The sequence below is a fragment of the Salvia splendens genome, unplaced genomic scaffold (genome assembly GCF_004379255.2).
Source record: "Salvia splendens isolate huo1 unplaced genomic scaffold, SspV2 ctg962, whole genome shotgun sequence".
Classification (NCBI taxonomy): Eukaryota; Viridiplantae; Streptophyta; class Magnoliopsida; order Lamiales; family Lamiaceae; genus Salvia; species Salvia splendens.
In genome coordinates this window covers 38813-52945 of record NW_024599652.1, presented here as the reverse complement: position 1 = coordinate 52945, position 14133 = coordinate 38813, and the positions used below count along the sequence as shown (strand labels likewise).

The following is a 14133-nucleotide window of genomic DNA, read 5'->3' as shown; positions in this document are numbered from 1 at the left end:
TAAAATAATTAACTTTTGGCAAAAATAGCAACGACTCTATTATGATGGTAACATTCCAAAATGTAAAGTGCCTAATTATTGGCTAATTATAATTCTGAAATCGGAATCATAATCCATTTCCATTTCATTGTTAATTAAGATGGTGCTTCAGTAGCAACCAATACAAATGACAGAAGGCAAGAAGCATACATTATAATCAAAGATAAAAAAATATGAACAAACATAAGGAATCGACATGACATACAAAGCAACCGTAGTAATATAGTTTGATCAAATTGGTGATAACTTATGCGCATTGGAAGCCGGATGGCACCTTCTTGCCGCAGTAGTTGACGAGCAAGCTGAGCGAGACGGGCACGTTGAGGTTGTTTCCCAACACATTGGCCTTGAGCGCAGTGCAGAGGCACACGGCCGCCTCGAGATCGGCCAAACCCTCAATGAGAGTGCAGCATGGGGTTTTGGGAGGTGTCCCCACCACAAGGTGCACTAAGTCATTCAGTAAGTTGGCGCAAACCCCCAATTTCAAGGTGTCTTTGGGGCACTTTCCCTTCGACGCCTTGTGGCCGTGGTGGGCCGGGGATGGTGGCTTTGGGATCGGAGTCGGAGATGAAGGAGGGCATGGGGCATTGGTTGAGCTTGCTAGTGTGAAGAAGAGAATGTTTAGGACAACGAAAATGGCAGCTCTTGAAGCCATTTGGAGAGAGTGTTTGGGACTAATTGATTGATGGTGTTTCTGAGGAATGAAGTAGGCTTTGCTTTAGAGTTAGGTGAGAAAATTGGGGGATGAAATTAGGGTTTTTATAGTGAGAAATGTGGGTTTTATTGAATTTTTTGGTGTAATAATTTGAGTAGAGGAGCCATGTGGATATGGCGACACTAGAGGAAAAATTAATAATATTTGTCATGAAACATTGTGTAGTATAATTGTAAAAGTTATCAGTTAGCACTCAGTGTTTGTGGTGGATGCGAGATCTATCAATCTTGTAGTTGTTTTAGTGCATGTATAACTGCAAGAGAAGATTTATTAATTAGTATTATTACATTAGAATTAGTGTTGTAACTTGTAATATATATGAATCACATCTCTTGTCGTTATCATATAACTAAGTAACATGCACATTGGTCAGTTGCTGATTATTCGTTTTATTGAATCTAGAACGACAAGGTGATACTTTTGTAAACTGTCAAATGAGGCTATGCCAGACTATGATTTGGAGTTTTACTTATAGTGGTGTATGCTTCTACTATGGAGTTTTAAAATTTTTTAAGTTCAAAATATTAACTGGATTCCCCAATAATAATACTATATATATAATTCGGATTATTGATGCATTGTAGGTATTTACATGTTATGTTCTATTAGCGCTAATATATTACGGAACTTTAGAAAATCTTTGTTTGATGAACTTCAAACTTAGTAAATTGTATCACGAATTTTGATCGGGGTGCCAATTTTCCATCTGATAGAAGATGTGGCAAAATTTTCCATCGAAAGATGACGTGGAATTCGCTAGCATAAAAGGGAAACGTCGTCATTTTTGTTATGAAAAATACAACCCGAAAGTAATGTTTTTTTATATTATGCGTCAATAACCTTTATTTTATACTATTAAAGTTTGTAACATTATGGGCCAAGTTTGAAGTTCGTGAAGAAAATTATAATTTTCAAAGGTTCCGTGATATTAGGCCAATAACCAATAGTTAGAATGAAAATCAATTAAGTAGACAATTATTGTTGAAGTAGACATATTAAAATCGAATAAATTAGTATCCCCATCCACTAAAATAGTCTTATTGGTGCACGATATAAACTTTGATATGAAATTGATAAACTATGAGAGAGAAAGAGATAAAAATGGATAAAATAGAAGAGAGAAAAAGAAAATGTGAATAAAGTAAAATAGAGAACGATTAAAAGTGAGTAATAATTGTGAGTAACTTTCCATTATTAATAGACGGATGAAAATGAAAATATAGAACTATTTTATTTGTAAACGCAGGGTGTGTATCATTTGTCTCAGTTAAAGTAATTCGTTTTCTTAGTTTGATCCGTCTTTCCCAGACTCTATACATTTTTCACATGCATTATATACAAATGATTTCAATGTAGGGTGAACATGTCCTGATAAGATTCTAACGGCATATGATCAATAAGTTTTCTCTAATTATTAATAAATTTTAATTTTAATTGATAACTCCAAATTAAAAAGATATTCCATACGTTTGAATGTATACAAGTTTTTATCCATTTTATATTACATAAATCAGATATGAACAATGTCTTTTTCAGTTCATAATGTCGGTGCCCCACAATAAAGCACAAACGACGACTGGATTTTTGCGAAGTCATTATCGTGATTTGATGATCTGTGCTAAATTGTTGATCGGATATACTTATATTATTTTTAAAAGACATTATGCTCTTTTGGTTGCTAGCAATAATTTCAACGATAACTTACTTTTCGATTATTTGTTGTTGGGACTCGCGGGTTGTGTATGATTGCTCGTTACTAAATTCGGATGATCCAGAAAATAAAATTTGAAAAAATAAATTAATAAAGAAAACATAAAGATTGAAAGAATTGTAGAGACTATATTGTAGTATTATGAGTATTTAATATAAAATTTATTATATTTTGATTTTTTTATAATAGTTGATTGGTCATGATTACTTTCTTCATTTCTCGAGTAGATTCAAATGGTAATCTTTATTATTTTCTTTCGTAACTCAATCTTCTCTTCATTCCAACACCCCTCATCAAGTTGAATATCAGACATGTCTATACTTAATTTGCAACAATCTTCAATTCGATAAATAGTTTATACTCGTATTTAGGAGTTCTTTAATTTTAATTAAAAGTTTATACTCGTATTAATTAGCCTTTTTAGTTCATCATTGGCACTTTTTACTCGTGTCTAGAAGCTAAACACAGAGTTTTAACTCTTATCAACGAGCTAATTCAGAAAATTTTAGCTCATGTGTAGGAGCAAAATCTTAACAGTTTTTATCATATTCAGGAGCCATTTGAAGATATTTTTTGTATCAAAAGTTCTTTTGGATGGTTAAAGTGAATCAAATTAGTTTTATAATGAATAAAGTAATAATTAATTATGAATTGGATGGTTAATTAACTTTTGTAATGAAAAAACTAGTAATTAATTATGAATCATTAGCCGCTCTGATTTTAGAATATGGAAAATAAATAACTATTACAGAAAATAAAAGAATGGAAATAATCTTAAAGATTGCATTTTATTATGCTTTATTTTAATCTCTCACTACATTCCAACTCGTTATATAGAGTTCTATTCTATATGTACAAGGAAAGTAAATAATACTACCCCGTCTATAAAAAATAGTTTTGGCGTTTATTTTGGGCCATTTACCAAAATCAGTCTCTATTTATATATAGTTAAAAAATTATCCGATGATGTATGTCTCATTTTCCACTAATCAATGTTTTAAAAATCAAGCTGATAAACGAACTGACGAGACAACTGGTCATGGTTTAACCGATCCGGGTCCGACCAATTAAACCACTGGTCAATGGAGAATATTGTTGTAAATATATAAAATTAATATATAATATACAAAATATATTAATTTAGTGATTAATCTATAAATTAATTACATATCACAATTTAACCTTAAACATTATATATAATTAGTATAATAAAGCAATATTATAGCACACATTTTAATAATAATTGTAACTATTTATATTTAGTAATTAAAAAAATGTAATAATAATATATTAACAAAAGTATTAAATCTACGATTAACTATATATAAAAATAATAAAATCTAATGAATGATAAAGTATACCTAAAGTGGACGATAAATACAATTCAATACATATTACTCTTTTCGTCCTATAGAAATAATTCAACTTTATTTTCCATCAGTTCCACATAAATAGTTCGTATCCATTTATAATTTTTTTCCTTTTCTTTGACTTTACTAACATTTATGGGCTTCACCATTCACTATACTATTTCAACTATTTTTTCCCTTTTTTGTCTTACTTTGCTAATTACTCATTAAAATTAGTGTCATCCCCAAATGTCACATTTCTACGGTACGAATGTAGTATAAATAATCATTATTAATTAAAACATATAATTAAATATAAACTATTCATTAGTGTAAATAAAAAATTTCATATTTAACGCTCCCTCCGCCCTCCGCCCTGCAATAGGAGTCATATTTGGTTATGGCACAAGTTTTAAGAAATGTAAAGAAAGTGTGTTGAGTAAGTTAGTGGAATATAAGTCTCACTTATATGTATTTATTTTATAATAAAATATGAATGGAATAAGTTGGTGGAATGTGGGGCATACTTACTATTTATGGTAAATGTGAAATAAGGCTCTTATTGTGGGACGGAGGGAGTATATTATTAGAATAATTATTGTTCAATGTATATCACTTAAATCCTTTTGTTGGAGTGGTAGATGTATTCCTAGCCTCCTATGAGGTGTTGGGTTCAATCTTTGGTAGCTAAAATATTTTTGTTAAAAAATGGGAATCGGTTTTCCCCCCTTCTGGCAGGTTTTATGGGAAACATGTCATTCCAAAAATTACAAACATTTTTATAAGGTCATTCTAAAGTAAATTGAGTTAATACAGAATAAAATTATTGGCGTGAGCATACGGCGGGGTGGGTAGGTACGATATACATATACCTTACCGAAACCACCATATGGTATACCTTACTGAAAACACGGTATGCAGAAAAACCATACCTTTAGCTTACCAAAATTTTCGGTATACCGAACTTCGGTATCATTATTTTCGGTATGGCGAATTTCCATACCGACACCGTACCTCATTTTCGGTATACCGTACTTTTGCGGTATACCTGTCTTTCAACATCAATGAAAATAGAATATTTGAGTTTTTAGACTATTATTTATATTTTATAATTTAATAATTATATTAAACATATTTTATATATAATTATATTTATCTTTCATAATATATTTTATAATTTAAAAATATATAAAATATATTTTATATAATTATATAACTCCCTCTGTCCCATTAAATATGAAACGTTTGCTTCTTCAATATGTTTTGGAAAAATGATAATAAATAATTAAAGTGGAGAAAAAATAAAATGAAAAAGAGAATAATGTAAAGGAGACTCTCCTCTACATTATTCTCTCTCTTACTTTATTTATTATAATTTTTTCAAAACAAGTGCGCAAAAGCAAACGTTGCATATTTAATGGGACAGAGGGAGTATATTTTACGGTATATACTGAATTTCAGTATGCCGCAATATAACGCAGTATATGAAAATTCATACCGTTAGGTACCGTAACAAAAATCATAGTATACCAAAACTTCAGTATTTTTGGTATTTTTTTGGTACGATAAGGACGGTATTTCGTTATTTTTTCCCCTGACCTTAAGCATACCCAATAGTTGGGTATGTAATGTCAAATGACACACTATCACCACACACATATGATAATCCTTCTTTGCAATTGGATCATATAAAAAAACGTGTGAGCCTGCCCTTCGAGTTTAGCTCAAATGGTTAAATTTGAAACCACCACAAATTTCCTTTCAGCTCATTTCAGTCAGTAGCATTTGTGCATCAACGCTCCTTCGACATATGCATTGAGGTCGCGGCTGTAGTTGCACACTAATAAAACAGTGCAACTAACATAATCTAGTCCAACCGTGCATTTCATTCAATAAACAAAAACTCAAGAGTACATCCAAAATTAACATTAGCACAATCAAGTATGATTTTGATGAACTAAATCTAGATTGCGATTCAACCTCATAAAACGCTTATAGTGATGCTCAACCATTTCATGACTATGTTTTTCAACAAAATGAGTCTAAGTCCTCTGCATGGTAGACGAGTCTAAGTCCTCTGCATGTTTTTCATTTAAAAACCAATCTTTACAAAATGAGTCTAAGTCCTCTGCATGGTAGACGAGTCGTGAGCGGCGTTCACAATAGGTTACTTGTCCGGTTCTTGCAGAAGGAAAACTGTTTCGCAACCTAGATAGGCTTTGACTACCTATCGTGAAAGGTTGCAACGTTAGTCCGAAAGTTTCCATACCTAAGGAAACGAATGACGTCGGTGTGGTATAACACTGAAAGGATCAAACATTGACATAAGTCTTTCTTGCTATTTACTGAAAGATGAGGTCTCGGTGATTGTCATTTCTTAATCATTGTTGACATAACATTGAGCATACGATATTAATTGAAAATTACTTTGACCTATCAAATGGTGAGGGTATTTCGTTGCCCAAGAATCCTGATAGATTGGGTAGTGATCATTAATGTCTAAGTGGTGCTATTATTGTTATTGCAATGAATCGTGTTATGGGAGAGACCAGTCTGCTAATATCCTCAAGAGGTGTTTGGAAAAACAAATTAATTAATAAAAGTCAGATAGCAGACTTGATAATGATTAATGGATATTTAGATCTTTAACATGAGAAATGATTTAATTAAAGAGGAAGTCCGGGAATACTCGTAATTTCGATTTGGACGGGCAATTAATAATATATCTATAGTGGATGATAATAATATTTAAGTTTGAGCTTGAATTAAATTACTTTTAATTTAATCAATGAAAGCCTGAACTGTGGTCCAATCCAATCCTCCACGATCCCTGGTCTGGCCAAAAAAATAATTAAATTAATATAAAAGGGAGAAGAAGAGAAGACAGACGTAATTAATCATAATTTTCGTTCTCTGCGGTCTGAGAGAGAGTGAAAAAAAATTTATAATTAGGGTTCTTCAACCTAGAGATTTCTGTCTTCGATTCTTCTCCAGCTTTTGAGTATTTGACGAGCTTTGCCCACATAAAGGTCAAATTCGAGTCAAATGGAACATATCAGAAGATCCGTGGTAGAGGTCCATTGAAGAAGGAGTTTGAATTCAATTACTTGAATTCATACGATAAATCTTATGATTTTAATTGCATATATTCAAATGAAATTATGATTATATTTAAATTACAATCTGAAAAAGTATGTTTAGCTGTAAATTAATCAATCAAATTAAATAGATTCTTATTTATTCCGAAAACCAACACCGGCATGTTTATTAAAAAACTCTGTTGTAAGATTAAATGTAATAAATGTCTGACCAATGCATGGTTTCAATTCTTTGGGACACACTGGTGTGCAAATAACTAGTACTATTATACTATTAAAAAATTCCTAACTTAGGAATTTCAAAATATTCTCTATTCTTCTGTGTAAATTATGTTTTAGTTATAGTCGAGTCCTTTTGTCACGACCGCACTAGCTAAGGATAGCATAGTCGGGGAACCGTGACTAGGGGCGGGGTATAAGAAGCGGGGAAAGACATAAGGGAAAATAAAATCAAACATTGGTTGCGAGTCATGACTAATCAAGTGCTGATACATAGAAGAAAAGATACTCGATCATAAAAACTCGAGTAATTGTTTGTAAAAATTTTAAAATATCAAAGTTTTGAACAAAATAGACTTGAGTCTTTTAAGATGCACAACAGAAGGAAATGAACGCGGTTCCATGTATGAAGACATGAACCTCCGAGAGTCAAAATCTGACTGAATTAAATGTCTTATCTCAATAGCACTTCCTCCACCACTTCGCTGCTCAACCTGCACATTTAGAAATATATGCAGGGCTGAGTACAAAGGTACTCAGTGAACACATTGCTGAAATATACACATATACGTTGAAAAATATTGTCATGCCATCACAGTAACACTCGAGAGTTTTCTCTTAAAAGGCCAGAGCTTACTAAATTCTTTGTGAGCAAAAGTTCGACTGATCAGTCTAAGTTCTTTCTGTACTTCTGCCATATCTGAACACCAAGTGCCGTGGAGATGGTGCTCTTCCACAATCACCTACATCTTTCTCCAGCCGAGGAGGTGGCCACCTCCCAACGGCCTCCACTATATCATCTTTGTGCCGTGGAAGGTGGCCACCTTCCACGGTCACCTATGTACACTAATCCGAGTAGGGACACCACCCTTACTCGGATCCGAATTCGATTCTTACGTTCCAACCAAACAGATAGGCTTCATACACATTAAACAAATCATTTATGGCAAGACAACATCATTTGTATATCTTAATATCATCTAAAAAATATTTGACATTTTATCCACATTAGTATGTAGGATAGAAAAGTTCACCTCATGCGTTTAAATTCCACAACTTGAATTTGTTTACACCTTCCGTCACTTGCTCGTAGAGATGGCCTTTAACCACGATGAATACTCTAGCCGGACGGTTGATTCCTCTTTCCACTCTATAGTTTTTTTTAATCCCATCATCAACTATTCTTCAATTGTTTCTTCTTTTCCTCCTTCCGTTGCTTCTCCATAAAAAAAAATAGGCATCCTACTTAACTGAGCATATAACTTATATACTAATGCAATCCTATTATGTCGGTATGTTCACCGATTTTGATATATATCTTTTTACTATTTTATGGATTCTTAAAGCTTAGCTATAGCAATGCCTCGTCAACCAAGTTACTAATATAGATGTACACATGTTTCTTTTATAATGTGTGGTTCCATGCATGAACTTACCCACGTCATTATCCATTTTTCCATTTAATTTCCTATTTAAATATCAACTTTTATTTATTAACTAAAACAATATGTATATATATACACACACTTACATATGTCTACTTTACACATATTAACACATAATATATACGTACATATATGTACATAATAAATATGGTGTATTATAGCACTACAATAATAATATATTTACCTCACATGTGTATATATGTGTGCTTAGCCATATTTAATTATCGTCGTCTTATTGTAAAATATTAATAAAATTGTATACCCTAAGATTCATGGCTTAAGGAGTCATATAAAAACTTGGGTTGTTACACCTTTGGGTTTTTGACAAGATTTTCTCATCCAAAGTTCATAACCGAAGATTGAAAGATTCATGGTTGAGTACTAAGAACTATACATGGAGATCTAGCAAACAATTAATGATTCTTTTGAAAATGTATTCAATAATTCAAAACCGAAAAATTCATGATTTAGGATTTAAATTTTCTTGTACATGCTTTATGATAAGTCTCATTCTAGACCCTGATTGATGATCATGATAACGGGCTTAATTGAATATTATGTGCAAAATTAGTTGCTAAAGTGCGCAAGAATAGGTGTAAGTTAGGTGAAAAAGACTCAGAAAGGGTGCAAATCAGTCAGGATGCATGCCATGGATCTTGAGCACGAGATCGAAGGGATTGCTACAAAATGATCATTTATTCAGGAGAGGTAGAATTGTCATTTGAAGAAGTGAAGCAGCCCTAGGGATTGGGGCCGCCCGCCCTATAAATAGAAGATCAACATGAAGAAATAAGAGACACTTGGAGATTAGCTCCATTCCACTCTCTTAGCTCGCTCTCTAGTCTACCTTTCACCTTGAAGACTTCAGCTGCTGGTCGGAGGAGGAGTTCACCGTTCCGTTCCATCCAGTTCATCACTTTCGTAGTTTAAGAGTGTATCAGTTCCATCGCTCTAAGGAGCACTGATGCGCTCGGATTTGCACTGTTTTAAGGCCTTTATTTGGTCTATTTTTAATGTCAAAATCACAATTCATGTCCATATTCTCCATATTTTCTCTATTTTGGTAATTTGACGTGTTTTGTGAGATTTGTGCATATTTGAGCCTAAAAAGACATCAAAAAGTCGAAGTTGGAAATTTGGAGAATTCGAGATGCCTAGTGGTCCGCTGCAACATGCACAGCGACCGCTGGGGCCCAACGACTGCTGAGCCAGTATCGGTCCGCTCCGGAGAAAGTTGTGCTTAAACGAAGAACACACCCAACGATCATTGGGGAGTGCGCAGCAGCCGCTCGAAGAGTTTCTGAAGCTACGTGATTATTCACAGCAACCGCTGCAACAAAGTGTAGCGATCGCTATCCAAGAGGCAGAGGTTACGGATCAATGTACAGCGGCCCGCTGCGAAAACGCGGCGCACGAATTTGACCAACTTTCTCACCAAGATTTACCAAACTTAGCCACCTTTAACCTTATTTCATGGTGCTCGATTTTTCCTCTATATATATCCCCTCAAACCTCTTCATTAGGATCTTCTTTTTGCCTTACAAGTCTAGAGCATAAGTTTGAGAGAGTTCTTCATTGTGCAAGAGGTTGAAGAAGAAATCAAGAGAAGATCAAGGCTACAAGGATTCAACCTTTGGGTTTTTTTGCTTTAGTTCTTATGTTCTTTTTGTTTTCCCATTCTATGTGTTTAGATTATTCAATTATGTGTAACTAAATTCATAGGATTCTAGGGATGTGTTAGTAACGACTTTGGTTTTACAATTTCATTTTCTATTTAATATCCGTTTTGTTTTTACTCCGTTTCTTCCCTAAGTTGTTCCATAATACTTCACGTTTGAGTGACACATTCGGTGATGATTTAATATAACTTGCTACATAATCGTGAGAGGAGGTTGGCGAGTTAGATCCACTTAGTAGACACAACAATTAGCTTCCCTTAAAACGGCACTGTTAATTGGGAGTGAGGACTTTTCAAGGGTCTTAGGAGCTTTTAGGAGTTGCGAATCTAGGATTGACAACTCTAGTGTTAGTAATCTACGCTTGCGCCACATGGGAAAAACTTATGTGATTCGTTCTATTGAAGTATAAAATGTGCTAAGGTTTTGTAGTTGGAATTTGTATAACCATACCAGTGAACGCACATCCCTGGAATTCTCTTATCTCTCATATTTTACCTCTTTAATTATTTGCAATTAGTTGTTTTATTGCTTTCAAACTGTTTTTAGTTTTCAAAATCTCCAAAACTTTTGGTTTTACAAATAGTGAACGAAGCTTAGTAGAAGGTAGCCAATTTGTGATTATTTTCCCTGTGTTCGATATCCGATGTTGACCTATAGCTATATTATATATACTCTGTATACTTTCAGGTTTATTTAGTGCTAATAAAAAGTGCATCAGCACAAAACAATCTTTACTTGCTTTGTTTTGTACCCCCCCCCCGTTTCTTCATAGTTTAGGCGAAACTTTTCGGCATGAAATTTTAGAAAGAAATGTTGGGTGTGTTAAATAAATAGATAAAAGTAAAAAAGGAAAGGGTAGAGAGAATAAAGTATGAAGTGAAAAAGTAGAGAGAATAAAGTAAGATAGAGTAAAGTAAGAGAGAGAAAAATTACCATATAAGGAAATGACTCAACTATGAAGGAACTTCCCGAAATGGAAAAATGACTCAACTATGAAGGAATAGAGGGAGTAACTTTTAAGTTTTAGCACTTGTTTTACCTTGCATTCAAAGCTGATCGTAGTTAATCACTTGTTTGAAATCGTGAACGCAATGAAGTTCTTTTGGTTGATTCGAGTTTAGCTACTTATGTTTTCTGCCTAGTTAGATAGATCTAGAGATCTTACATTGATTTCAGTTGTTTGTATGCTCGGATTTGCCTAGTTAGTTAGTTCTAGTAATTTCTCAAGTAGTTGCAAGTTTTAATTGGTCTCTTTCTTCAAAAGATGCATGGACCTAAGCTTTATTTCATTTCCGCCACCTTGCACGTTGGTTAGTTTATGCCATTGTTACTTTCTGCATGATTCAACTTTTGTAATTTAATTTCTAGTCTAGATCTGAGTTTTATGAGTCTGATTTCGAGCATTCGTTAATGGAGTCTTGATTTTATGATCATTTTTGTCCTTTCACTTTTAAGCTTTTCTGCACATCTAGGTAGTTGGTTAGCTAGCACAATCAGATATTCTACTGTCTGTCCATTTTTAGTAAGTTTTCACTTTTCACATACACACTTGCAGTCTGCACACATATTTATGTACACATTTCACATTATGTTGCATTTAGTGATCTACTGGTCAGGAAAGGACTAGGTTCCAATTTTTGTTACGTCTAGTTTAACTCAACCCTAAAGAGTGGTAGCAAACCAACCCCACCAAAGTGTCTTTACAAGTGTATAATGCATCTTTCATCCATGTGGGATCGATCCTTTACTACGCTATGCTAACCACTAGTAGTGGGCTGAGGTTTTGATAGAGAAGATAGGCACAAACCCAACGACACAACTAGGTCTAGGTACCCCCCTAGTTAGTTGAGGTGCACACCCATCACAACACACGTCTAGTCATCTACACCACTATAAACAGTCCTATCAATTTATTTGCATTCTAGTATGCAATTATCTGTTTATTATGTGGGTTAATGATACGCTCGGATTTTGCACTATTCTAAGGCCATTTTTTGGTTCGCTTTGTGTGTCAAAGTTGCATTACATGTCTATTATTTGCATATTTTATCCATTTTGATATTTTGACGTGTTTTGTGAGAAATGTGCAAAATAAAGCTAAAAAAAGGCATAAAACGTCAACGTTCGGAAGCTGGAGCAGAAGGCAACCTAGAGGACAGTTGGCACACGCCAGAGGTTGCTCAAAATCACTCCAGAACGTTTCGACTCTCTCTAGCGCACGCTGGACCCTTGCCAGCGTCCGCTGGGCATGTTCGCGCACGACAGCCTCTGTTCAAACTCAATTTGTTGGCGATTCTGAAGTCTGATTAGGGCGTGCTACATACCATTCTCTTTGTCTTTGAAAGATATTCTCGTTGGTATCTTGATCATCTCAATCCGAGTTTTGTACAGAAAGTTATGGCGGTTCTACCAAAAAGCTGTCAAGTGTAGAATTTAGGCGGAAATTCAAGGAAGGAAAGAAGACAGTACCTTGTGAAGCCAAATCTTTTCCTTAACCTATGGGGCACGAAAATTCCATATTTGGTATTGCTTGGAGGAAAAGTTTTACCAAGTTTAAATCATTTTCAAGCCTATATATACCCCATAACCTAATTTATAATATTCACCCTTCCATAGCCCCCAAAAGGGGAGCCTTGAAGGCTCTTCCCTCTCCACTTCTTAACCTAATTCTTTCATCATTCTTGGAGATTGAATCAAGGCAAGAGGAGCATGAAGACTTCAAGATTCAACCTTGGGTTTTGTTTGTTTATTTCATGTCTCGTACTTTAATTATTGTTATAGTTCATCTGTCTATGGGTTACTAAACAATAAAATTTTGAGGTTTGATAGTAATTAATTTTTATGTAGTTCTTTTTATATTTAATGTTCAGAACTCGTTCCACTTGATTTTTCTTGAACTTTTGTTCGACTAATTGGCCGTTACCTTGATTATTGTCAATCTTTGATCGGTGATAGCTTCGATTGGTTTATCTTATATGTTCATACAATAATTGTGACATGAGTATTGATGCATGATAGGGAGAAATCGTGGTAAAACTTGAGTCGGATGAACATAGAACTAATTAGAATAACTAAAGAGTTAGTGAAATCATTATCCTTGAAATTTCTCTGTTTGCTTGATTCTATCTTATTTGTTTTATGCTTTTACTTTATTTATTTATTTTTAGTTTCAAACCCAAAACTCTTATTTCTCTAGATAATATATGATGCTTAGTATATGATAGCCAGTTGCAATTATATTCCCTGATTTCGATATCTCGGTACTAACCTTTAGCTATACTATTTCTGCCTTGTATACTTGCAAGTAGTTGTAGTGCTAAAAAATAGTGCATCAAGTTTTTGGCGCCGTAGCAGGGGAATACTTTTACGCATAGATTGATATCATAGAAAGGAGGATAATACTAATTTGGATTTTACTGCTTTATTTTATTTTATTTTAGTCATTTTTATTTTTATTTTTATTTTTATTTTTTTATTTTATATTTTTTCCTTTTATAGTTTATTTTGTTTGATTAGGAATGGAGGAATTGGCAGCAATGAGAATGAGGATCGAGGAGATCGAGTTATCAAGGAAAGAGGAAACTGAACCTACTAATATGGAGGTCATGCACTATTGCCATCAATTATATCAGAATGGATACTTCAATGAATATTATGGCCCTAATGCAGAAGAGGAAATTAGCAAAAGAGAGCTGCTAATAATCGAATTCATGTTGGATAAGATGAAGGATGAGCGAAGGATCAATCAGATAGAAATCTAAATTGAGAAGCTTGAAACCATAACACTCTCCTTACAAACAACGCTTCTCAACATGGTTACACGTTTAGGAATCTTACTATAGCCACGCCAAATTCAACATTACCAGAATGGGGTTTCT

The 14133-nt window shown here is 33.8% G+C and overlaps 1 protein-coding gene across 1 annotated transcript; it reads right to left on the bottom strand.

Annotated features, from left to right (window-relative positions):
* LOC121791903 (14 kDa proline-rich protein DC2.15-like) lies at positions 1 to 787 on the bottom strand. The gene has a single exon (XM_042189718.1). It carries the CDS (start codon positions 692 to 694, stop codon positions 287 to 289), a length of 408 nt encoding a protein of 135 aa, XP_042045652.1. The 5' UTR covers positions 695 to 787; the 3' UTR covers positions 1 to 286.
* Positions 788 to 14133: the final 13346 nt, after the last annotated feature.